Source organism: Barbus barbus (genome assembly GCF_936440315.1).
Source record: "Barbus barbus genome assembly, chromosome: 5".
In the NCBI taxonomy this organism is placed as follows: domain Eukaryota; kingdom Metazoa; phylum Chordata; class Actinopteri; order Cypriniformes; family Cyprinidae; genus Barbus; species Barbus barbus.
Window position 1 is genome coordinate 425,001 of NC_136733.1, and position 23,943 is coordinate 448,943.

The window sequence follows — 23,943 nt, forward strand, 5'->3', positions numbered from 1 at the left end:
GTGTTGGGGAAAGTAACTTTTCAAAGTAATACATTACAATATGTGGTTACGCCATTAAAAAGTAACTAATTGCATTACGTAGTTACTTTAGTAATACATTATGTTACTTTTTGTCACCTGAGCTGGGCTTGCTTATTTTTAATAACAAAACCCCCAAAGTTTTATTTTTGGCGACTCTATAGACCCTTTCACAGCAGAAGTGAGATGAATAATCCTGAGCCTGAAGGAAGCGTCTCTGTCTCTGTCTCTGTCTCTGCACTCACTCCTGATTTCTCTCCACATGAGGACAGGAGAGCGTCACTCAACACATGGAGAACAAAGGAACTGCACTGTAAAAAAAAAGGTTGAGCCAACTTAAAATTTTAAGGCAACCAGCTTCAGCAGATTTGAGTTTTCTCAACTTATTTTTTAGGAAATTTCTCAACTTTTTGTTGAGGCAATAGCAATCTGTATAAACTTAAAGTTGAAAGTCTTTTAGTTTTCATTTTATTCAAATTTTAAAAATGTACAAACATTTCCGGAATTCGGGTTGTAGTATTGTGCGATCAAGTCAACGATATTGCTGGAAATTAAGTGCTCAAGATACACAGTGTGATGCCATTTAGACACATATACACAAAACCTATACAAACATAAAACATGCACCATTTGCAAATCATCTTCACATTTTCAAATAATAGTACACTGAAAAAAATGATGCTGATTGTTTTATTTTTTTTTTATTTAAGTGGTTGCAATACATTTATTTGAATAAATAAACAAATTGAGTTGACTGTCAGTTAAATTTGTTCATTTAAATGTAGCTAAAATAAACTGATTGCCACCAAATTTAGTAATTGCACCCAAATGTAATATTTGACATTAATTGTGCTCTTGAATCAGTTACTTAGCAGTGGTTATTACTCCACCACTGTCATTAATGACATAGTTCATGGTAATGGTTCATAAACTGTGGAATCAATGTGGTTCAAACGATGGTGTGATCATGTTAATATGGTTTCAGGAAACAGCCAGAGCTATCTAGTTCATTTCTGCAACACTGCATCGTACTCTGTGCTGTGTACTCTGTGCTGTGTGCTCTGTGCTGTGTACTCTGTGCTCTGTGCTGTGTACTCTGTGCTCTGTGCTGTGTACTCTGTGCTGTGTACTCTGTGCTGTGTACTCTGTACTCTGTGCTGTGTACTCTGTGCTGTGTACTCTGTGCTGTGTACTCTGTGCTGTGTACTCTGTGCTGTGTACTCTGTACTCTGTGCTGTGTACTCTGTGCTGTGTACTCTGTGCTGTGTACTCTGTGCTGTGTACTCTGTGCTGTGTACTCTGTGCTCTGTGCTGTGTGCTCTGTGCTGTGTGCTCTGTGCTGTGTACTCTGTGCTGTGTACTCTGTGCTGTGTACTCTGTGCTGTGTACTCTGTGCTGTGTACTCTGTGCTGTGTACTCTGTGCTGTGTACTCTGTACTCTGTGCTGTGTACTCTGTGCTGTGTACTCTGTGCTGTGTACTCTGTACTCTGTGCTGTGTACTCTGTGCTGTGTACTCTGTGCTGTGTACTCTGTGCTGTGTACTCTGTACTGTGTACTCTGTGCTGTGTACTCTGTGCTGTGTACTCTGTGCTGTGTACTCTGTGCTGTGTACTCTGTGCTCTGTGCTGTGTACTCTGTGCTGTGTACTCTGTGCTGTGTACTCTGTACTCTGTGCTGTGTACTCTGTGCTGTGTACTCTGTGCTGTGTACTCTGTGCTGTGTACTCTGTGCTGTGTACTCTGTACTCTGTGCTGTGTACTCTGTGCTGTGTACTCTGTGCTGTGTACTCTGTGCTGTGTACTCTGTGCTGTGTACTCTGTGCTGTGTGCTCTGTGCTGTGTACTCTGTGCTGTGTACTCTGTGCTGTGTACTCTGTGCTGTGTACTCTGTGCTGTGTACTCTGTGCTGTGTACTCTGTGCTGTGTACTCTGTACTCTGTGCTGTGTACTCTGTGCTGTGTACTCTGTGCTGTGTACTCTGTGCTGTGTACTCTGTGCTGTGTACTCTGTACTCTGTGCTGTGTACTCTGTGCTGTGTACTCTGTGCTGTGTACTCTGTGCTGTGTACTCTGTGCTGTGTACTCTGTACTGTGTACTCTGTGCTGTGTACTCTGTGCTGTGTACTCTGTGCTGTGTACTCTGTGCTGTGTACTCTGTGCTCTGTGCTGTGTACTCTGTGCTGTGTACTCTGTGCTGTGTACTCTGTGCTGTGTACTCTGTACTCTGTGCTGTGTACTCTGTGCTGTGTACTCTGTGCTGTGTACTCTGTGCTGTGTACTCTGTACTCTGTGCTGTGTACTCTGTGCTGTGTACTCTGTGCTGTGTACTCTGTACTCTGTGCTGTGTACTCTGTGCTGTGTACTCTGTGCTGTGTACTCTGTACTCTGTGCTGTGTACTCTGTGCTGTGTACTCTGTGCTGTGTACTCTGTGCTGTGTACTAGCTCAGCAGAGTTACACTGGAAACGCAGCGATGAATGGCCATATTGATCGATGAGCGAGCGGTTGAGAACACGCCAAAGTCAATGAGCAGAGAGCAAATAGCCGATGGACGGCTGAGATAAGAGCTGCTAACCACCTAAAAGCTTTTATTCAAAACTTCCTGAGCTCAGGCTTTTAGCGCGCTTGTTTTCTTAAGAGCCGTCGCATACTGAGCGCATTCATGCCATCAAGTGGAAACGCTCCGCAGACATCCAGAGCCCAGAAAGCAGCATGTGTCCTTCAGCAGCGCTCCGATTATTAGAGCAAATGGCACATCTTAAAGTTTCTTTTCCATACGCCGTAATATTTATATTAGAGATGATAGGTGTTGAGAGTTGCTGAAACCGCGTTTGGTCTCGTACTGTATCGTGTATCTTGTCAGTGTGTGCACTTGCTTGGCCATTTGTAGTTGATAAACAGGAAAGTGGGTCCAGCTGAATTGAAATGGTAATTTGTTGGATTGGTATTAAAAAGGTTATTATACCGCGGCAGTCGTCGTGTGAAGCCCTCCTAGTGTGAAGACCATCAACTCTACCGTGCGACTCCACCGGGCTGGGACACCGGCAAGGGATAGAAGTATCGCTTTTATTTTAGTTTTTTCATTTATATGTTTATTATTGAAATGTTGTTATATGCATGTGTCAATTTGATTTAATTTATTTATTTTCTTAAATATGTGGGTATATAGTATTTATAGATTTGTAACTTTTAGGTTTAGTTACTTTTTCTTATTTGTAAGTCGCTTTGGACAAAAGCATCTGCTAAATGACAAAAGTAAAGTAAAAGTAAGTAGATGTTGAGCTGGAGCTGAGAGGCGAGTGCTGGATAAATAAACGCAGATGTTAGCGCAGACCTTACTCTACGCAGGAGATCCTACCATGCTAAAGACATCATTAACTAGTCCATTAGTGAGCATCAACTACTTTGAAGTCAATAAAAACTGATCCTATATTGTCTCATCAAAGCATCTTTGTGTTTATAAGCATTACAGACACTCTGATTCATCATTAATCATCTCTTTCAGTCTGATTCAACTAAAAAACAACACTAAAGAAAATATTTTAATATTCGTGTCTAGTTTTCCAGGACAATATCTAATCATTCTTAAATCAAGATACATTTACTTGACATGCAAAATGCAAAATTAGTCTTGAGTTCTGAAAAATAAATTGAGTTTATGCTTAAAATAAGAACAAATATCTGTTGATGGAGTCTAGCTTTCCCTTTGATTTTTTACCCAAATGGCAGATATTTTTCTTGCTTTATGCATAAATTATTATACTTTTTCCAAAAAAACAAGACACAAATACACAGTTACTTAAGAAGTAAAATGACTTAAGATATTAAGTTGTGTTTTTCCCTAATTAATATTTATATTTATCAAGGAATGTTTAGATTTTTAATCCTCCTTTTATTTTTGCATTTTTTATTATAATTTTCCTTTTATGTCCCTCAAATTTAATGTAGAACTTTATATTTCTTATGCAAACTTTTTTTTTTTCTGTAAAGCATTTTGAATTACCACTATGTATGAAATGTGCTATAAAAATAAACTTGCCTTGCTTTCCTATTTGTGCTGGAAAACATGACAAAATTACCGAAGAAGACAATAATTTTTTGCAGTGTAAGAACATGTGATTGGAAACTCACTGCAGGCTCAGCTAGTATTTCTTTCACCATTATTAATCAGATGCTGCTGTTTGCATTAAAAGAAATAAAGCATGGCTCCGTTCCATTCACCCACAGAAACCTCAGCGTCGCTAACCGGAGCAGACGTTTCCAGCTAATACACGTATCACGTCTCATTTGTCTTATATTTAGCCTCTGTTTATGGGTAGATTATGGACTTACTAAACCACGGCTATCATTTGTCTTGGTCCACAGAAGCAGATCATCTGGAATTAAACTCCGATTAATGCTGATACACGAAGAACGACAGAGGAGCGTATGATTACTTGTGCGGTTTGTGCATCAATAAAACGCTGCTTTACAACTATCATTAGCCTGATGCCACCAGTCGAGAAACCCTTAAACCACAACCCTGCTGTCCAGTGTAATCCTACAGGAGCAGAGAAACACAGTCCAGTGTCGAGATAGGGATATTATCACTGCCAAATCAAACTAAAGCTGAGCACTTGACACAATGAGTTCTTCATGAAGTTAAAGGAGTAGTTCACCCCAAAATTAAAATGTGTTCATCCTCAGGCCATACAAGATTAGGATGAGTTGTGTCATGTGTCATTACATTAGTGTAATGGATGCTCTGCAGTGAATGGGTGCCGTCAGAATGAGAGTCCAAACAGCTGATAAAAACATCACAATAATCCACAAATGATCTTCACGGCTCCGGTCCAGTGTTGGGAGTGAGTGAGTGAAATGAGTGAAGTGACATTCAGCCAAGTATGGTGACCCATACTCGGAATTCGTGCTCTGCATTTAACCCATCCAACGTGCACACACACACACACACACACACACACAGCAGTGAACACACACACACCGTGAACATACACCCGGAGCAGTGGGCAGCATTTATGCTGCAGCGCCCGGGGAGCAGTTGGGGGTTCGGTGTCTTGCTCAAGGGCACCTCAGTCGTGGTATTGAGGGTGGAGAGAGCGCTGGACATTCACTCCCCCCACCTACAATCCCTGCCGGCCCGAGACTCGAACCCACAACCTTTGGATCACGAGTCCAACTCTTTAACCATTAGGCTACGACTTCCCCACCACGAGCTTTTTTCCATGAGAAAGCTCCGCTCTCATCTGTCTCTCTTTTCAAGGAAGGAGGGGCAGGCGTCTGCTTCCCGCGGTTCAAGATCCACTGATGCCGAGGCATGGGGGAGAATGAGCTCGTGGGGCTCGCAGGCGGAGCTGGCTGATGAGTTAGAGAGGGGGCTTTCCTTCTCGCACTTATCGGCCGCGAACGAGAGTGAGTCGCTGGATGATGATGATGCGATCTCTCTGACATCATCTGATCCAGCGGCTAGTGCTCTGCTGGGTTATGCCCAGGAAGAGCAGGAGATGTCTAAGGGCGAAGAAGTTGAGACTGAGCCCTCTCAATCCTCCTGCCCTGCATATGATGAGTTGTTGGAGGTTATGGAACGCGCCACGGCAAGGCTTGACTTGCCGTGGAAGCTGGCCAAGGTGGTGGCGGCGCGGGGTCGTCTCGATGAGCGTTATCTTTCTGGCCATAGCCCCCCAGCTCGAGTGAGCCTTCCATTTCTTCCTGATCTCCATGCGGAGGTTGAGAGGGAATGGAAAAAGCCATTTTCATCTCGCATTCATAGGTTCCAGCATACTAGTTATGCTAACATTGAGGGGATGCGTGAAAGCGCTTATGAGCGGATGCCCCCTGTAGAAGAGACGCTAGCCAGCTATCTCTCTTTGGGCGAGACATCCTCTCTCATCCTTAGATGGCGCTTTGCCATCTAAGCAGCTTTGCCATCTTTGCCACATAAGCAGCACCACTCGTCTCATTAACATTCACGTTAAGTTTTAGATGGAAATCTCAAAATATAAAATCCACAGATCTATTAGTTTTGTAATGTACTAGTTTTTGTTTCATGTGTAAAATCCCAGAAATTTCAGTGATATTGGACATTAAGGGGAACATTTTTTTCAGCATTTTTCAGCATTTTATTGTTACCATAGTTACAGCCATAGACTTCCTATACCCTCCACCTCAGTTTTAAACTAATGGCTCTTTGGAATGACATTAAGTGGGACCTAGGCTGTTACAGTATGTTTAAGTGCAGTTTTTTTTTCACATGTGCAGTTTGTTGTTTATATTGAAATAAAATTCATATAATAATTTCTGATCATATCATTGCATTTGTGTTTGAATAATTAGTTTTTGACTTAACAGTTGCATATTAAACATAAATTTAGCTGATCCTTCCTATTTTGTTGTTTTTTGGGGGCGTGTTAGAGTGGGATTCTGTTAGGTGGTCCTCAGAAAAAAATGGATGATAAAGTGGTCCTTGTGCTGAAAAAGTTTGAGAAACACTGATAGAGGGTCACCTATGAGCATGCTGCTCCCTCCCGAGCATCTGAAAATAATTTTATCTCTGTGAGGCAGCAACTTCAGATTGTTAGGCCTCTCACTGCCTCCCTGTTAAGTTGCTCTCCTTGTTGGTAGAGCTAGCTTTTGCTCCCCTCAGCATAGAGGGTCCCCTATGAGCATGCTGCTCCCTCCCGAGCATCTGAAAAGACGGAAATTTTTACTAATCCATGTTATGGTAAGTGCGCACGCTAGTCTCTGTGCACTTTCTGAAAGCCACGTTGTGGTAAGCTCGACCAAGTGTTTTGCAGCCTTTCAAAAATCCTGTACGGTATGGGTTACACGTGTCCATTTTTTCGACTGAATCAGACAAATTTAAGATGCATCAGAACATTGAAACCTGAGGAGCTGGAATTCCTCCGAAAGGCCCAAGGAAACAGGACGCCTAGCTCCAACTAGTCTGAAGCAAGCAAACTAATCAGCAAGCCTCTTTCACAAAACAGCTTACAACCTTGAGACAAAAGAACACTTATTGATAATTCCAATTCAGGAAGGAGACCGTCAAATTTGGGGCAAGACTGATGGTCAAAGAGATTGCCGTCACATGTAAACCTGTAATAGAAAATCACGAGCTACAGACTCTCTTGGGAGGCTCTTCCCCCATACAAGACAAAGACTGTCTGCTTCCATACGCACCTAAAATCATCTTAAATACTTTAATTTTCAATTTTTAATGAAACTAATCCTTTCTATGCATAACTGCATATTATGTATGTAACCCACACATTTGACTATCCTTGTTTTAATCACTCATTGTGTATGTCTTGCTTTTAATAAGTATTGAATAGCTTAAGGCTTAAAGAGTAATATTCATGTTTGGTATGTATGAGTTTGAAAATTCATGCTTTAAATGTTTCTTCCAATTAATTCTTTGTAAAATGTATCATATTCTGCTTATAGAAATCACATTGAAAAGTATGCTTTGCAAGAGCTTGTAAAGTTCGGACATGTGATTGACCATTTAACATGTTGATTTATTGATGGGGTGGAGAAACAAAGCAATACCCCGAGCAAGGACAGTATCTAATTGGTCAAGACGTCCAGATGGGATGGTCTGAAAGCCGAGTTTAAAAACTCAGGACTCAGGATCTCTCCTCTTCTGCTCTCTTTTGCCACCACGTTTTGACGCTGCTCTTTGAGCGTGCTCTGGCTCACGTGCCAGCTGCTACCTCAATGAGAAGAAAACCACCTAGTCTTGTTACATCCTTTTATTCTTATTCCTTTTATTCTTAGACACTGATGCAGAGACACATTTCTACAAACCTGATGAAGAAACAAACTCATCCTTGGATGGCCTGAGAGTGAGCATATTTACAGCACATGTTCATTTTTAGGTCAACTATTGCTAGACTAGACAGAATATTCTTGTTCGGGGGTTTCCTGCATCTATAAACTCAATATATATATAAATCTATAAAGCTCTTCTCATGAACTCATGTGAACACTATGGAAATGTTGCTGGAATTACCTGCACTGGAAAAAGGTTGTATGTCCAACATTATTCCCATTAAAATGCGCCAGAAAATGCATGAATTCAAAAGTCGGAAATGTATTCGATACAAAGCCACACCCTGCTGATTTTAACAAGGTGCAATGAATAGTTAGTTGTTGTTGGAAGCTCGAGTCTTGGCACAAACGCGTTTTTCTTCAGTTTGGATTATTAGACGTGGTGCTGGAGGTAAACGCTGCATAAAGTCCAACAAAGAAGCAAAGCCAAATAAAATCTCCCAGTGTTATTTCAGCGCTCTCATTAATACTCTCTGCTCCTCCGTCCAAATCTGAAGTCATGATTCCTTCAGTCAAGGAAATTTCATAAGTCACAGGGAATTCTAAATGTTGTTATTGCTGAAGGCAACTTAAAAGGCGCTGCATCTCGTCTCGAGTCTCCTCGGTCGCTCTAAAGTCTCTGATAAGTGGGCGACGAGCTAAAGGCACGAATAAAAGAACTTCAGCACATGCTTTTACAATACTGTGGTGTTTGTGTTGGAAGTGGTGTCCGTGGAGGAATGTTTAATGGCAGTTAACATGCTTTAATACTGAGAGCTTGAAAGCAGAGAACCAGTCCTGTGTGAGCGGCTCTCGACGGAAAAACAACGTGCTGTCAGCCGCTAACAAAAGCTGAAGGGACGGAGACACAGACTCCAGAAAACAAGACTGAACACAACAGCTCATGTACAAAACTGACAGCAGTGCTGTTCACAAAAGTTGTGCTTCATTTATTTTGTTCCAAATTTGTTTTTGAAAAAGGTGATACCTTAGAAAGTTCAAAAGAACAGCATTTAAAAAAAAAGAAGAAATCTTTTAACGTTATAAATCTTTAATGTCATAGTTAATGCATTATTGATGAATGAAAATAATTTATTGTTTATCCCCATCTTTTGAAAGTATCATGGTTTCCACAAAAATATTGTGCAACACAACTGTTAATAATCAGAAATGTTTGTTGATCAGTAAATCAGTATATTATAATGATTTCTGAAGATCATGTGACACTGAAGACTGGATGATTTCTGAAGATCATGTGACACTGAAGACTGGAGTAATGATGCTGAAAATACAGCTGCAGATCACAGAAATACATTACAGTTTAACACATATTCACATAGAAAACAGCTGTTTTACATTGTGAAAATATTTAGCTATTTATTTACAATATTTTTAATCAAATAAATGCAGCCTTGTTGAGCAGAAGATAATTCTTTCAGAAACATCAAAAAATCTTAATTATTCCAAACTTCTGACCGCTAGTAAATTGTTTATAGGTGGATTTGCAAAATGTGCAAATGAAAGTGTTAAAAATCATGATTAAAACAAAGGTTATTTATACAATTTGAAAAATAAAATAAAAAGAACTGCTTATGTAACAATAGCACCATATCTCTTGATAAACATTACCAACTCAAACAGCACAAACAAGAACCTTATTAAACTCAAAACATGCTTTGTTGGACCGCATGGATATCATCAAATGGATAACGCATCAGAACAGTGTAGTAAAACAGGTAAATGAAACGAAATGTGAAATCTGCAATACAAGCTATGAGAGACTAAAGACGGGTGATTGTGAAATCCTGCTGAGGTCTCCTGTCTGAACACACCAGATGTTTATCCTCACACATGTGGGCAGATACACTGATAACATCCGCTCTTCAAACGCCCCAATTATAATGAAAGAGAGAACTCCAGCGTTCATTCAGCAGAATCTGCTGATGTTGAGGGTGAACGAGTGAAGTCTGTACATACAGGGAATGACCGCAGCTAGTGCACAACAGCGGGAATGTGACGCCCTGTGATGCCAGAGTGAGATACGCTTCTACAGACACGGGTCGCTTTACTAGGAAACGCTCAACAAAGAGCTCAGACTTTACACAGGCAACCAGTCAAAGTACAGCGGCATGAGCTGAAAAGACCAGAGACTGGGATTAATACAGCAGAACACAAACCGGAGCCGTTTGGGGCTTCAAACAAGACCAAACAAGCCTCACAAATACAGCCTTTAATGTGCTTAGAAATAAACCCAAACTGCTAAAAATCAAGATGTAAGATGACACCAGATTTTCTCACCTCTACAACTGTTGATTTTAACAGTTTTTATTTCAGAACCAGAGTTCTCAAGTTTATGGAAAACCTGGATTTGTGAGTGAAAAAATAAAGTTAAAAAATTTAAAAAGTGAAAAATTTGTAGAAATAATAAAAGTCAGGTAAAAATTAATTATATAAAATTACACTTAAAAAAAAAAGTGTAATTATGAATGACTAGAAAAGTTATTAAAATGCACTGGGAATAAAAGTGTGAACCCTAAAAAACATTCAGTTATTGAAGTTTTTATATATGAGCACAAAAGCAGTCATGAGTAACACAGGTATATCTGTAGCAATAGCCAACAATACATTGTATGGATCAAAATTATACATTTCTCTTTTATGCCAAAAATCATTAGGATATTAAGATCATGTTCCATGAAGATATTTAGTAAATTTCCTACCGTAAATAAATCAAAACTTCATTTCTGATTAGTAATATGCATTGCTAAGAACTTCATTTGAACAACTTTAAAGGAGATTTTCTCAATATTTAGATTTTTTGTGCTCCCTCAGATTCCAGATTTTCTAATAGTTGTATCTCAGACAAATATTGTCCTATCATAACAAACCATACATCAATGGAAAGATTATTTATCCAGCTTGAGATGATGCATAAATCTCAATTTCGAAAAATGAAATGGTTACGGATGGTTTTGTGGTCCAGGGTCACATATGTTTTCATATATTATTTTTACTTTAATTATTGCCATTCCTAGTTTCTGTAAATAAAAAAGTGAACTGCTCTGTTATTACAGCAGAAATGGCATATACTGTATATCTTGGGGGCTTGGTTCTGAGAATCACTCTTATTCTGTCAGATATAACAGGAGAAACTGAGGAGGATCTCTTGCTCATCCAGCAGCAGCTCATATTGAACATGAACATCACAAACAAACACATGAAGCAGCATATATGAGCTTCATTCATGATGCTGCTGCTCAGGACACTGAGTCTGTTTTCACTGTCTGGAAAAGAGCGGCTTGAACACATGGAAAGGCTTCAGATCGACATGAAGGTGAATTTATAACTATTCATTAATGCACTGGATTTATATCAAGACATGAAGATGTGCCTCATACCGAGTGTGATTGAAAGCCTGTGTGTGTGTGTGTGTGTGTGTGTGTATGTGTGTGTGCCTGTGTGTGTGTGTGTGTGTGTGTGTGTGTGTGTCTGCTGCTACAGGAAGTGTGGGAGTGAAAGCACACTAACAAGGGTGTGTTTCATGCGCCGCTCTGGAGGGCTTTTCTTCACAACACACTCGTCCAGAGAGGAGTGTAAGCGATCCTGTTCCTCGCTCTGCCTTCACACTGTTCTGGGGGCTGGAGCTTCACGAGTCCAGAAATCTTCAGTTTTGTTGACTCCAGTTTCATCAGCAGCACAGCACACACTCCCTGAACACACACGCGTCTCACACCTGCACCGTGCAATGCTTTCACACTAATGAGTTTGTCCAGAATGTGGCAACACTGAACAGGCCACAGAGGAGACAGAACAACAGCAAGCTAACTAACAATAGTTACAGTAAAAATACTTCATTAGTTTCCCTGTTGAAAAAAGCTTAGGTATGTTTTGAAGCACGGCTGCTGGTTTGAGCTGGTTTAAGCTGGTCCTGAGCAGGAGACCAGCTTAGGGCCAGCACATGACCAACTCAGGACCATCTTAAACCAGCTCAAACCAGCAGCCGTGCTTCAAAACATACCTAACTAGCATATGCTGTTTTTTTCATCAGGGGTATCTGGATCCATCGTAACACACAGGAGAACCAGAGCAATTCAGTAACAAATATTCATAAAAGTTTTAATTTAAACAGCATTTTGTTTGCCAAATATAAAAAGCAATGTTTAAAACTTTAATTTAATTTTATTTCATTTTTATATTTATTATTATTTAAATTTAAATAATTAAATTAAATTACAAGTTTTATTCATTCATTTTATTACCACAGATCATTTGCATTAAATCATAAAACAGATCATTTATTAAAAATAAAACTGACAACACAGAATTTCTTGTAAAGAAAAAATAACAACATTTTATTGGGCCTTATTATTGTTAAAAGTTTAATAAATTATCAAAATGTTAAAAGTTTGGAAGCCTTTCCTTGCAGATGTTAAAACTGTCCAGCTGGAGTGGGTCTGATGAACCCTCCCCTTGATAATATCCATATATACTCACTGCTTGATTAGTGTGTAACCCTCTGTAAGCTTTGAGATTTGATTTGGGATGTATATATATATATATATATATATATATGTAGATGTATTTGTATATGTATCTCTTTCTTTTATGTGCGCTTGCTTGTGTACATTTATACACATCGTAAAAGACCCCCCCCCCCCCCCCCCCCCGTTTTTTACTTATTTTTTTATTTTATTTTTTATTTTTTTTCTCCTGTTTTGTTTTGGTATCTGTTTTGTAACCCTCTGTTAATGTTGCCCTTTCGTGTGATTTCTTGTTTGTAAATTGTTTAAAATTAAGAAATAAATCATAAAAAAAGTTAAAGTTTTATCAATTAAATTTATTAGACATCTTTTTTGATTGATTATTATTAACTTAATTAAACCATTAAAATGGAATCCAGAACATTTTAAACCACGGTATACATGGAATTTGAGACAAAATCAAACTCTGTCTGTCTGAGAAGATTGGATTAGGGAAAATGAGCTGCTGGTTACTGCTGCTGGAATGATCTGGATGGTGTCGGGAAATATGATGTGTAACATCTGGAAATAATCAGAGATACGTCCATCAGATTCCCAGCAAACCAGTGCGTTTATCCTGCGTTTCAGGTGACGGAGAGATGGAGATCAGCATCAGCGCTTCAACAGACTCAGATCTGGATCTGTGGGAACGTCTGGTGTGTTTGAGCAGTTTGACCCGAGGCTCAGAAGCTGCTGTGTGTTTGTGTCTGATTGCTGACCGCAGCATCAGGTCAGGATGAAGACTGAACGCTGAAGAGCCGATCACTGCATCTGTGTTTTACTGCTGTATGAACGACTGTGAAACACAAACTCAGAAACACAGTCTGGAGACGCTCATATGAGAACTTAAAAATGAGTTTTAAAGTAAGTTTCAAGAACTTTGACTTCACTGCATTCCATAAATGATATAACATTACTCGTTTGAGCCGGATGAACTGGTTCTTTCTGAATACTAGCCATTTCAGAATAACTCTTAAAATCCATCCGATCCTTCATCCCGTGTAATTGGAGACCGCTTGCTGCAGCTCCAGCGATGCACTGAGATCATGTGACCTTTGACCTCTGACCCCACGTGACCCCGAGCTGCAGCTCATGCTATTGGAACAGGGGTTTATGTTTTTGCCTGCAGACAAACTGAAGAGGGAAGCGCTGCTTGTCTGTCTGTAATCCTAGCATTCCCTGCAGTTTCACAGCTGGAGCTGATGATGGCCTACACTTTATTTACAAATGAGTGCATGTGCTTTTAAAAAAAGGTTTTGTAAATTTAGGCAGATTTTAATTAGAAATTAAATTTACACTTAAGCAGATTTATTTAAATAAGATCTCTTAAGGGCTTGTTTAAAAGTATTTTTCCAGAAAACATTTTTATAATATTTATCATAAGCATATTTTTAAATATTTTTGTAATCTAAACCTATTGTTTTTCTGTTTTATTTAGTTTGGTTTTATTTTATTGTATTTATACAGCTCCTGTGTAACTGGTCAAACATGTACAAAAGCTCTTGTCATGACGCTCTCCTCAGCGGCTGACATTTACATTCTCAGTGATGCATTTGACAGATTTATTCATCTAAGGCCACTTGCATTACAATCAAGGTATGTATTTTATCAGATCTTGGTTTCACTGGGAATCAAACCCATGACCTTGGTTTTGCAAGTGCAATGATCTTCTGCTTCACATGGCATGACATGTTTACTACCGACTTTTCATTTCTTCGTTCATGTTTTGTGCTGATGTAAAGTACTGCGGTGCAGTGAATGCTGTCGATCAGCGTGGCTCACATGATTAGACTGACGGCGCAGATCTCGCTCCAGGATTAGATGAGCTTTAAACAAAGTCTTGTCACGCAACGCACCGTACATGCGAACATCAGTGCAGCTGTTTGTTTTCACACTGAAGCTGTTCCCTCTTTCATCCCTCTGTCGAGCTGAAACCATCCTGTGAGCGTCGGCCTCCACGTTCAGCTCTGCTTTGTTTGGCAGCGAGAGACACAGAGAGATCGTGCCAGAGATACGCAATCCCTCGAGAATGAGAAACCAGCCTAAAACACCAAACACTCACAGCCTCGGGATTATTTCAGCTCCACACAGACTCAGACACAGACACTCTCTCTCTCTCACACACACACACACACACACACACACGTTTGTTTCTGTGAATTGTGGGGACTTTCCATAGACTTCTATTACTTTTATACTGACCAAATGATATTTTCTATCCCCTAACCCTAAACCTACCCCTTACAGAAAACCTGTTTGCACTGTTACACGTTCAGATAAACATCATTTACTATTATTAATCATTTTTTCCCCTCGTGGGGACCGCAGGCCGCTCCCCACAATGTCAAAAATGTCAGGTTTTACTATCCTTGTGGGGACACTTGGTCCTTACAATGCAGCATAAAGAAGTACACACATACTGCAGTCAGTCTGCGCTGGATGTGAATGAAGGCCTGCTATGGATCTGAAATGATCCCATCGACTTAATTAAGCATGTAAATGCTTGAATGAGACAGTTTTATTCATTGCATTCAAAAATACTTGTGCAGTGCCATTATGCTTATTAGGGGTCAACCGAATGTGGATTTTAATGATGTTTTAAAATGTTGATGTTGTGCGGATTCCAAATCTTCAATACATATCTTGTTGGATCTGTCTGCTGCTTTTGACATGGTTAAACACCAGATTCTCCTGTCAACCCTACAAAGGGCATCTCAGGAACCGCACTCCAGTTACCTCTCTGATAGGTCCTTCAAGGTGTCTTGGAGAGGTGAGGTGTCCAAGTCGCAACATCTAGCTACTGGGGTGCCTCAGGGCTCAGTTCTTGGACCACTTTTCTTCTCTGCCTACATGGCATCACTAGGTTCTGTCATTCAGAAACATGGCTTTTCATATCACTGCTATGCCGATGACACTCAACTCTACCTCTCATTCCATCCTGATGATCCGACGATAGCTGCTTGCATCTCAGCGTGTCTAACAGACATTTCTTGCTGGATGAAGGACCATCACCTTCAACTCAAACTTGCCAAGACAGAACTGCTTGTGGTTCCATCAAACTCCATCGTTTCCATCGTTTTATCACAATTTCACCTTCCAGTTAGGCTCATCAACCATAACTCCTTTAAAAACAGGCAGAAACCTTGGAGTTATGACTGATGATCTGCTGACTTTCTCAGATCACATTGCTAAAACTGCCGGTCCTGCAGATTTGCTTTATTCAACATCAAGAAGATCAGGCCCTTTCTTTTGGAACTTGCAACACAACTCCTTGTTCAGGGTCTTGTTCTGTCCAGGCTGGACTATTGCAATGCTCTCATTGCACGTCTTCCAGCCAGTTCTAGCAAACCTTTACAATTAAAGTGAAAGTGAAAGTGACGTGACATGTGGCCAAGTATGGTGACCCATACTCGGAATTCGTGCTCTGCATTTAACCCATCCAACGTGCACACACACACACACACACAGCAGTGAACACACACACACCGTGAACACACACCCGGAGCAGTGGGCAGCATTTATGCTGCGGCGCCCGGGGAGCAGTTGGGGGTTTGGTGTCTTGCTCAAGGGCACCTCAGTCGTGGTATTGAGGGTGGAGAGAGCGCTGGACATTCACTCCCCCCACCTACAATCCCTGCCGGCCCGAGACTCAAACCCACAACCTTTCGATTACGAGTCCGACTCTCTAACCATTAGGCCACGACTTCCCCTGTAATTAATTACTAACTAAAAAGCGACAGCATGATTAATTTTTAATGAGCCGAAAAGAACGCACATCACACCTCTGTTTATCAATCTGCACTGGCTACCAATAGCTGCTTACATAAAATTCAAGGCATTGATGTTTGCCTTCAAACCACCACTGGCTCTGCTCCCCTTTACCTAAATTCATTACTTCAGACTTATGTGCCTCTAGAACACTGGAGTGCCAATGTCCTGCAGAGTTTAGTTTCAACCCTGAAAAAAACTCTCACCTGCCTGTAGGCCTAATGATCCTGAAGACCCTGATTAACTCATTCAGGTGTGTTTGATTAGGGTTGGAACTAAACTCTGTAGGACAGTGGCACTCCAGGACCGACGTTGCCTACCCCTGCTCTAGAAGCTTGCGTTCTGCAAGCGAACGGTACTTTATTGTTCCTCCCAAAAAGGCACAAAGTCACTTTCATGGACTTTTACATCAAATGTTCCCTCCTGGTGGAATGACCAGCCCAACTCAATCCCAGCAGCTGAGTCCTTAGCCATCTTCAAGAATCGGCTAAAAACACATATCTTCCATCTTTATTTGACCCTCCAACTCTAGCACTCTCTATTCTAATTCAATTCTTAAAAAAAAAAAAAAAAAAAACCTTGCCCCTTTTAGACTTGCACTCTATTAATTTACTGACTGCTTGTTTTCTTAAAAAAAAAAGAAACTAACACTGGCTTCTCTAATCTTTTTGTATTCTATCTATTTGTTTTCTTTTTATTTATTATATAATGAAAAAACCTTGCTACGTGTACTGCGTTAAGTTAACTGATACTTGTTATATCACTTGCATGTGATTGCTCTTTTGTTGGTTTTTATTGCTTCCATTGTCTTCATTTATAAGTCGCTTTGGATAAAAGCGCCTGCTAAATGACTAAATATAATGTAATGTTTTATTAACAAAGTTCGGGAGGAGCACGTTCAGATAATTAACCCAATTAACACAAGAGGAGCACAATCAGTAATCAACCTAATTACCAAGAGGTGTATATATACACACAGCAGATCTACTTCTGTTCCTTGACAGTTTTCCAGCATCCCTCCATCCCCACTTTTCCGCACTTACAACTATTCCTGTCCTAACTTCCCCTCGGACAGCACGCCAAATACGCATAACCTTTACTCTGTTTATTATATGTAAATCTGTACTTGTGAACTGATAATTAGGACCGCAATGACCAATAACCGATTAAACCACTGACAGATAGGATACTGAATGAAAACAAATATAACAGTGCATAGTGCTGAACTTTATTATAATATATATATATATATATATATTGAAGCAAAAACATGTTTCACAATCCAACAGTGAAACCAATCAAGAGATGATTTTGTTATTATATCTGTACTACCAATATGCAAAAAGATGATAAAAATACTTTAAAAAATAAAGTACTGAACCATAAAAATGTACTGTACTTTGGTAAAGTAGATAAATTTATTAAATACCTTGATAATTCATGTTTATACTTAGTGTATTAACTAATATTAACAGATACAACTTTAAAACTTAAAAAATGCATTAAATGTTGAAATGAACATAATCTCACAATGAACAATATTTCTTCAGCTTTTATTAATGTTAATGTTACCAATGGAATCTTATAATAAACTGTTATGATTAATATACATCTGGAGGAAGAGTTATTATGGATTATAAAAACATCTTAATGCTGGATGTGTTTGAGCTTTAGTCTTCTCCAGATGTTAACTGATGGACTGGAGTGGTGTGGATTATTGTGATGTTTTTATCAGCTGTTTGGACTCTCATTCTGACGGCACCCATTCACTGCAGAGCATCCATTGCTGAGACACTGATGCAGAGACACATTTCTACAAACCTGATGAAGAAACACACTCATCCTGATCTCTGATGAACTGAGGGTGAGCTAATATTTTCAGCTAACGTTCATTGTTTGGGGAACTGTATTTCCGCATGCGTTGCTTAATGAAGTTCTGGATGAAAAAAGACATCGCTAGTCTTCCAAGATAAACTCCTGATGGTGGATGTGAAGCCACTGACCAATCAGAGTCCAGTACTGCGGTGATCATGATCCCGTTCGGATGTCCTTTGATTGGCTCAGCTGTGATCTAACAGGATTTCAGTGTTTGTCTGAGAACACAAACATTCCTGCCGTTCCTCGCTGACCTGAGATCAGTGCTAATGAGGCCCGCCGGCACACAATGGAATGCTAATTGTGAGTATTGTCTGGCTGCGCTGCTGTTGTTTTAACCCTGATCAACATGCTCTCTTTATCTTATCAGCTCCAGTCAAACAAACAAACCCTCAGAACCCACCGACTAAACAAGCTCCAAACACGCCACTCACTGCTGACTTACAACTAGATTAACTAGCCACTAACTACCTGTTCAACCCCACAAACTTCTTCTTCAGTTCTTCATTGATATGCAGCTGCTAGCATGTTTTAGGTGTTTGCTTACTGTCTCAAGAACACACTGATGTTTAATGGTTTGTTCACATCACTAACATATATACAATACATTACACTGACATAAAGCAATATACACTATACATCTCAACTGCTCAATTGTTTAAATCATTGCAAAATGTAACTATATTAGTTAAAGGTTTACCCTACTTCATATGCATATTTACAGTCCACTCACATACAGTGATATATACTATATAGCAAACATCAACTGCTTGTATTGTTACAAAATGTAAACGATACGATCTGATAAATGCAACTATAAAGCATGAAGAAATACACTTCAAAAGTCTGGGATCAGTAAGATTTCTATTTTGAGTAAATGCTGTTCTTTTTAACTTTTTATTCATTAAAGAATCTTGAAAAAAAAGTATCAACAGTTTAAAAAAAATAAATCAACATTGATAATAAATCAGTATATTATTATGATTTCTGAAGATCATGTGACACTGAAGACTGCAGTAATGATGCTGGAAATACAGCTGCAGATCACAGAAATACATTACAGTTTAACAGATATTCACACAGAAAACAGCTGTTTTACATTCTAATTATATTTCACAATATTACTGTTTTGTTTTCTGTATTTTTGATCAAATAAATGCAGCCTTGATGAGCATGAGATACTTCTTTAAAAAACATTTAAAATCTTACTGATCCCAGACTCTTTAGCAGCAGAGTATTAATATATAAGATATTATAAACTATTATAAAAATAGTCGAAAATTATAAACGACAGTAGCAAACAGCACTAATAATAATGCGTTTAGCGCTCTATCTAGCATAATTTACCACTGGAGTAAAGCAGTAACACCTCAGAAGGCTCAAATTTCACAGTTGAGCACCATCGACAGTAAAAGCACTGCAGCGTTTTACACACACACACACACACACACACACACACACACACACACACACTCTATAACACACAGACACACACGCAGACACACACACATTCACTCACACACACACACACACAAGAGAGAGAGAGAGTTTGAGAGGTCAATCAGAGCCGAGTTTCCTCCTGTTATAATCTCCCTGTTTTCAATCTGGAGTTAAATGAAGCAGAATATGTGGCATGTGTTTATGGCCGTTAGTCCAGTTTCTCTGGTCTAAATGAACAGAACAGCGATTACTACATGTTTGTTCTGAGTAGCGTTAATCAGATTTCCATGTCGTTTGATTTAACGCTGATCTAACACATGACCTCACGGTGAACCGCGAGAGAGCCGGTTATCGTGACGCTTCATCAAAGGACTACGGCTAGAAACTTTCTCAGGGTTTTAAAGTCAAGATTTGTTCCTAGAAAGAGCATAATCTGGTTTAATCTCTGCGACATGAGCTCACCATTATTTTTAGCAGCAGTGTTTCAAAAACCGTCCGGCAGCGAACGAACGCTGGTGGATATTTGCATGCTGAGGTCAAAAAAGAGCCACATCAAAGAACGCGAGTCACACGCTCAAACCAGAGGAAAACAGGCCTCTGGCCGTTCACACTCAACTAACCCCAAAGAAGTACAAACCCACACAGAAAATGAAGAAAATGCAGATGGAAAGAGACTTCAAAAGAAGCGTCCCAAGGAGACTGACCTGCTCCGAAGGCAAAGAAGAAGGTTTTGTGAGGGTGCTCCTCCAGCAGCGCTCGTACGCGCCGGCCCATGCGCTCGTTACGCTTGTAGATCAGCTCCTGACGGAAGTAGCGCTCGATCTCCTGCGCCGTCACCTGCTCGCTCAGGGGCAGCGTCGCGTTCTTGAAGTTCGGCACCTAGACGCAAATCACACAGATATCGTTGCTACACTAAACAATGCTGGGTTAAATACAACCTAGTGCTGGGTAAAATCAGGACAAACCCAGCGGTTGGGTTAAACATTTAACTGTTGGTTGAAAACAACCCAGCATGTGTTCTGTCCAATGTTTACCCAGCACTGGGTTGGATTTAACCCAGCATTGTTTATAGTGTAGGGATGGGCGAATCCATCCTGAAGTATCGATCACATGCTGGGTTGTTTTCAACCAACAGTTGGGTTACAGTTTTTTTTCAATTGCTAACATCCTTTTGTCCAATCTCTAGTCACATTTTCAAAACTCTAAACACAATTAGCACAACATCCGTCTGTTGTGACCATACCATTAACACAATTTGTGTTGTTTTCACACAATATGCAGTCAATTACCATCTTTCTAAATGCTTACATTTACTTTTCATACAAGCTTACCCAAAAACAAAATACTGGAAGTTTTTAGTCTTATTTACAAATGCTTAAACACAGCATGTCAGAAATGAAGACCTAATGTTCCAAACCTTAATATAGTATAAATATAAAATATTTATCAAATATATCTCTTTATAAAATATTGTAGCAACTGATGAGCATTTTTAAGATCCCTGAAATATTTAGAAATAGCTGATTCCAGTCTCCGTTGGAGGAAGCTCTTTCTATCGCATCATCAACAGAGTAAAAAAAAAAGTCGTGACGTATTGTCAAGTATGGTGACCCATACTCGAAATTGGTGCTCTGCGTTTAACCCATCCAAGTGCACACACACAGCAGTGAGTAGTGAACAAATGCACACACACACACACACACACACACACCGTGAACACACACCCGGAGCAGTGGGCATTTATGCTGCGGCGCCCGGGGAGCAGTTGGGGGTTCGGTGCCTTGCTCAAGGGCACCTCAGCGCTGGACATTCACTCCCCCCACCTACAATCCCTGCCGGCCGGGGACTCGAACCCGCAACCTTTGGATTACGAGTCCGACTCTCTAACCATTAGGCCAAAGAGAAAGACCTCTTTGAATAGTTTTATTTGGATGCAGAACAACACAGAATCAGAGAGAGAGAATAATAATGCCTGGGAGAGGGAGAGGAATAGTAGGATCATTGGATCAGATAAAGGGAGGAGAGGAGTGAGGATGTGTGTTGGACTGTGTGTTTGTCACACATGTGGAACCTATGAAAGCTTATTTCTGTCATGGAGTATAAAGGGTAAAGGGGAATTGTGACTTTTTTATCTCACAATTCTGAGAAAGTCTGCAAGACGTAAACTCCGAATTGTGAGATAAAAAGGTCACAAATACTGTTTTTACTTTTTTTATTCTGTGACGGAAACAAGCTTGCATAGTAATCAACGGCCATGTACTGTATGTTGGGATGTTTGTTGATCCCTGGCATCAGCTCCCATCCACATCCAACCCACACAAATAGCGTTTCTGCACAGGGGACATATATTTGTACTAGTGTACATTCTATAAAGTAATGACTCATTCAGTTTTAGACAGTATGTTGCCAAGAACAAACACATTACTGTAAACACTTAAAAATGGGTATGGCTATGTTAGCGAATACTTGTGTGGGATAGAACTATGTACAGCTCATCTGAACACACGCACGTTTAACCATGTGCAAACAAAAATAGAATCTAATAAATTGAAATTAAGGCATATTGAATGTTAAAATGCGTTTCAAATATAAAGTTAAGTGGGTATCATTACACATTTTACTGTTAGTCATTTAATAATTTCATAAATGTAATAATTTAAAAGTTCAGTTTAGAAGTGTCGTATCAGTATCGATATCGACGATACTGGCCTCTAAAAGGATCTGTATCATGTCAAAAACAAAATTAGTGGTATCGCCCATCACTAAGATTATTTTCTTGCCCCATTGGTAGATATTTTTGCTTGTTTTAAGCAAAAACTAACACAATTTGATCATTTATTTTAGAAAACAAGACTTAATATCTTAAATCATTTGACTTGTCAAGTAAATGCATCTTGATTCAAGAATGATTAGATATGAATACTAGAAAAGAAGAAATATACTAAGAAAGAAAATCACTGTTTGCAGCTTGACAGTAATAAACAGGAAAATAACTTGTTAATGTTGTAAAATTAATCAAATATGAGACGAATTCAGTTTCAGCTGTAAAGCAGCTCTACAGAAAACAATAGTGTTATTATTCAGATCATTTAGGCTGTAGTTTTGTTTTCATCTCATATCATCGGTGCTGTTAAATCAGTAATATTACTGAATATTAAAAACAGGGAATGCACAATATTCTTACAACAAAGATATTTCCATGCATTAAAATGAGAAGAAGTCTTGCGAGGTGAGAGAAAACTAAATGCCAGATGGGTGAGAGAATTGAGAAAAAAATGTTATGCACGAGTAACACCTTAGCTAAAACATATTTTAAGCACTGTTAAAGATGCACAGAAAGTAATGTGATTGTTGTATTCAGCATGTCAAACGTCATAAAGGAACATTAAAAATAAAAGAAAAACAAAACTTCTATGAAATTCTGTGTAGATTTCTTTGAAAACAAGACAACTCATGCTTTGAGGAAGTTTAGATATTTATACTGGAAAATGAGACTAAAATATTGCATACAAATGTTTTTTAGGAGTGTGGAATCAGATTTGATTGATCGTTTATAATTTAGTGCCATGCCAGCTACTATAGCTATATATTCATGGAGAGAAACATTAGAAAAATAGAATGTATATGTATATATATATTTTTATATATATATATAAATATATATATATATATATATATGTGTGTGTGTGTGTCCCTGGAGCACAAAAGCAGTCTGAAGTCGCTGGGGTATATTTGTAGCAATAACCAAAAATGCTTTGTATGGGTCACAATTATCAATTTTTTCTTTTATGCCAAAAATCATTAGGATATTAAGTAAAGATCATGTTCCATGAAGATATTTAGTAAATTTCTTACTGTAAATATATCAAAACTTCATTTTTGATTAGTAATATGCATTGCTAAGAACTTCATTTGAACAACTTTAAAGGAGATTTTCTCAATATTTAGATTTTTTTGCTCCCTCAGATTCCAGATTTTCAAATATTGTCCGATCATAACAAACCATACATCAATGGAAAGATTATTTATTCAACCTTCAGATGATGTATAAATCTCAATTTCGAAAAATGTACACTTAAGACTGGTTTTGTGGTCCAGGGTCACATATATGTATATGTATATATATATATATATATACATACAGTATATATATTATATAACTATATAAAACACCCCCCCAAAAAAAAAAAAATTAAACATTTTAACTCTGTTCATAAGAATCAAATTTGAAAAGTTTTTCATAGGAATGAACTGAAAAGTAAAGTGTCCAGCGGTCAGCGGCGTGACAGGAGCTCAGTACCTGTGAGGTGTCGTGGTTGAAGATGATGGAGTTGAGGTCTCCACAGTTGTAGTGCTTGATCAGGTGCTCTGTGGTGTATGGCACCTGCAGACCCCCGGCGCGGAGACTCTCCTGCTGCAGGAGCGTCTGATTCAGAGCGAAGATCACCTGAAACACAAACCAGAGCTTTAGTGTTCATCCTGCACCTCTGCCATCATGCTATCCAAACCTGCAGGACT

General features: G+C 39.2%; 1 protein-coding gene across 1 annotated transcript in view; it reads right to left on the reverse strand.

Moving 5' to 3' along the window:
* LOC306869270 (metalloprotease TIKI1-like) overlaps nt 1-23,943 on the reverse strand; it is a 64,479-nt gene that overhangs the window by 12,317 nt on the left and 28,219 nt on the right. The window contains exons 3-4 of the mRNA XM_079415958.1: nt 23,726-23,872; nt 20,130-20,304 (exon numbers count right to left, since the gene is read on the reverse strand). Coding sequence (XP_079272084.1) covers nt 20,130-20,304; nt 23,726-23,872 — 322 coding nt within the window. The remainder of the gene's footprint in view (nt 1-20,129; nt 20,305-23,725; nt 23,873-23,943) is intronic.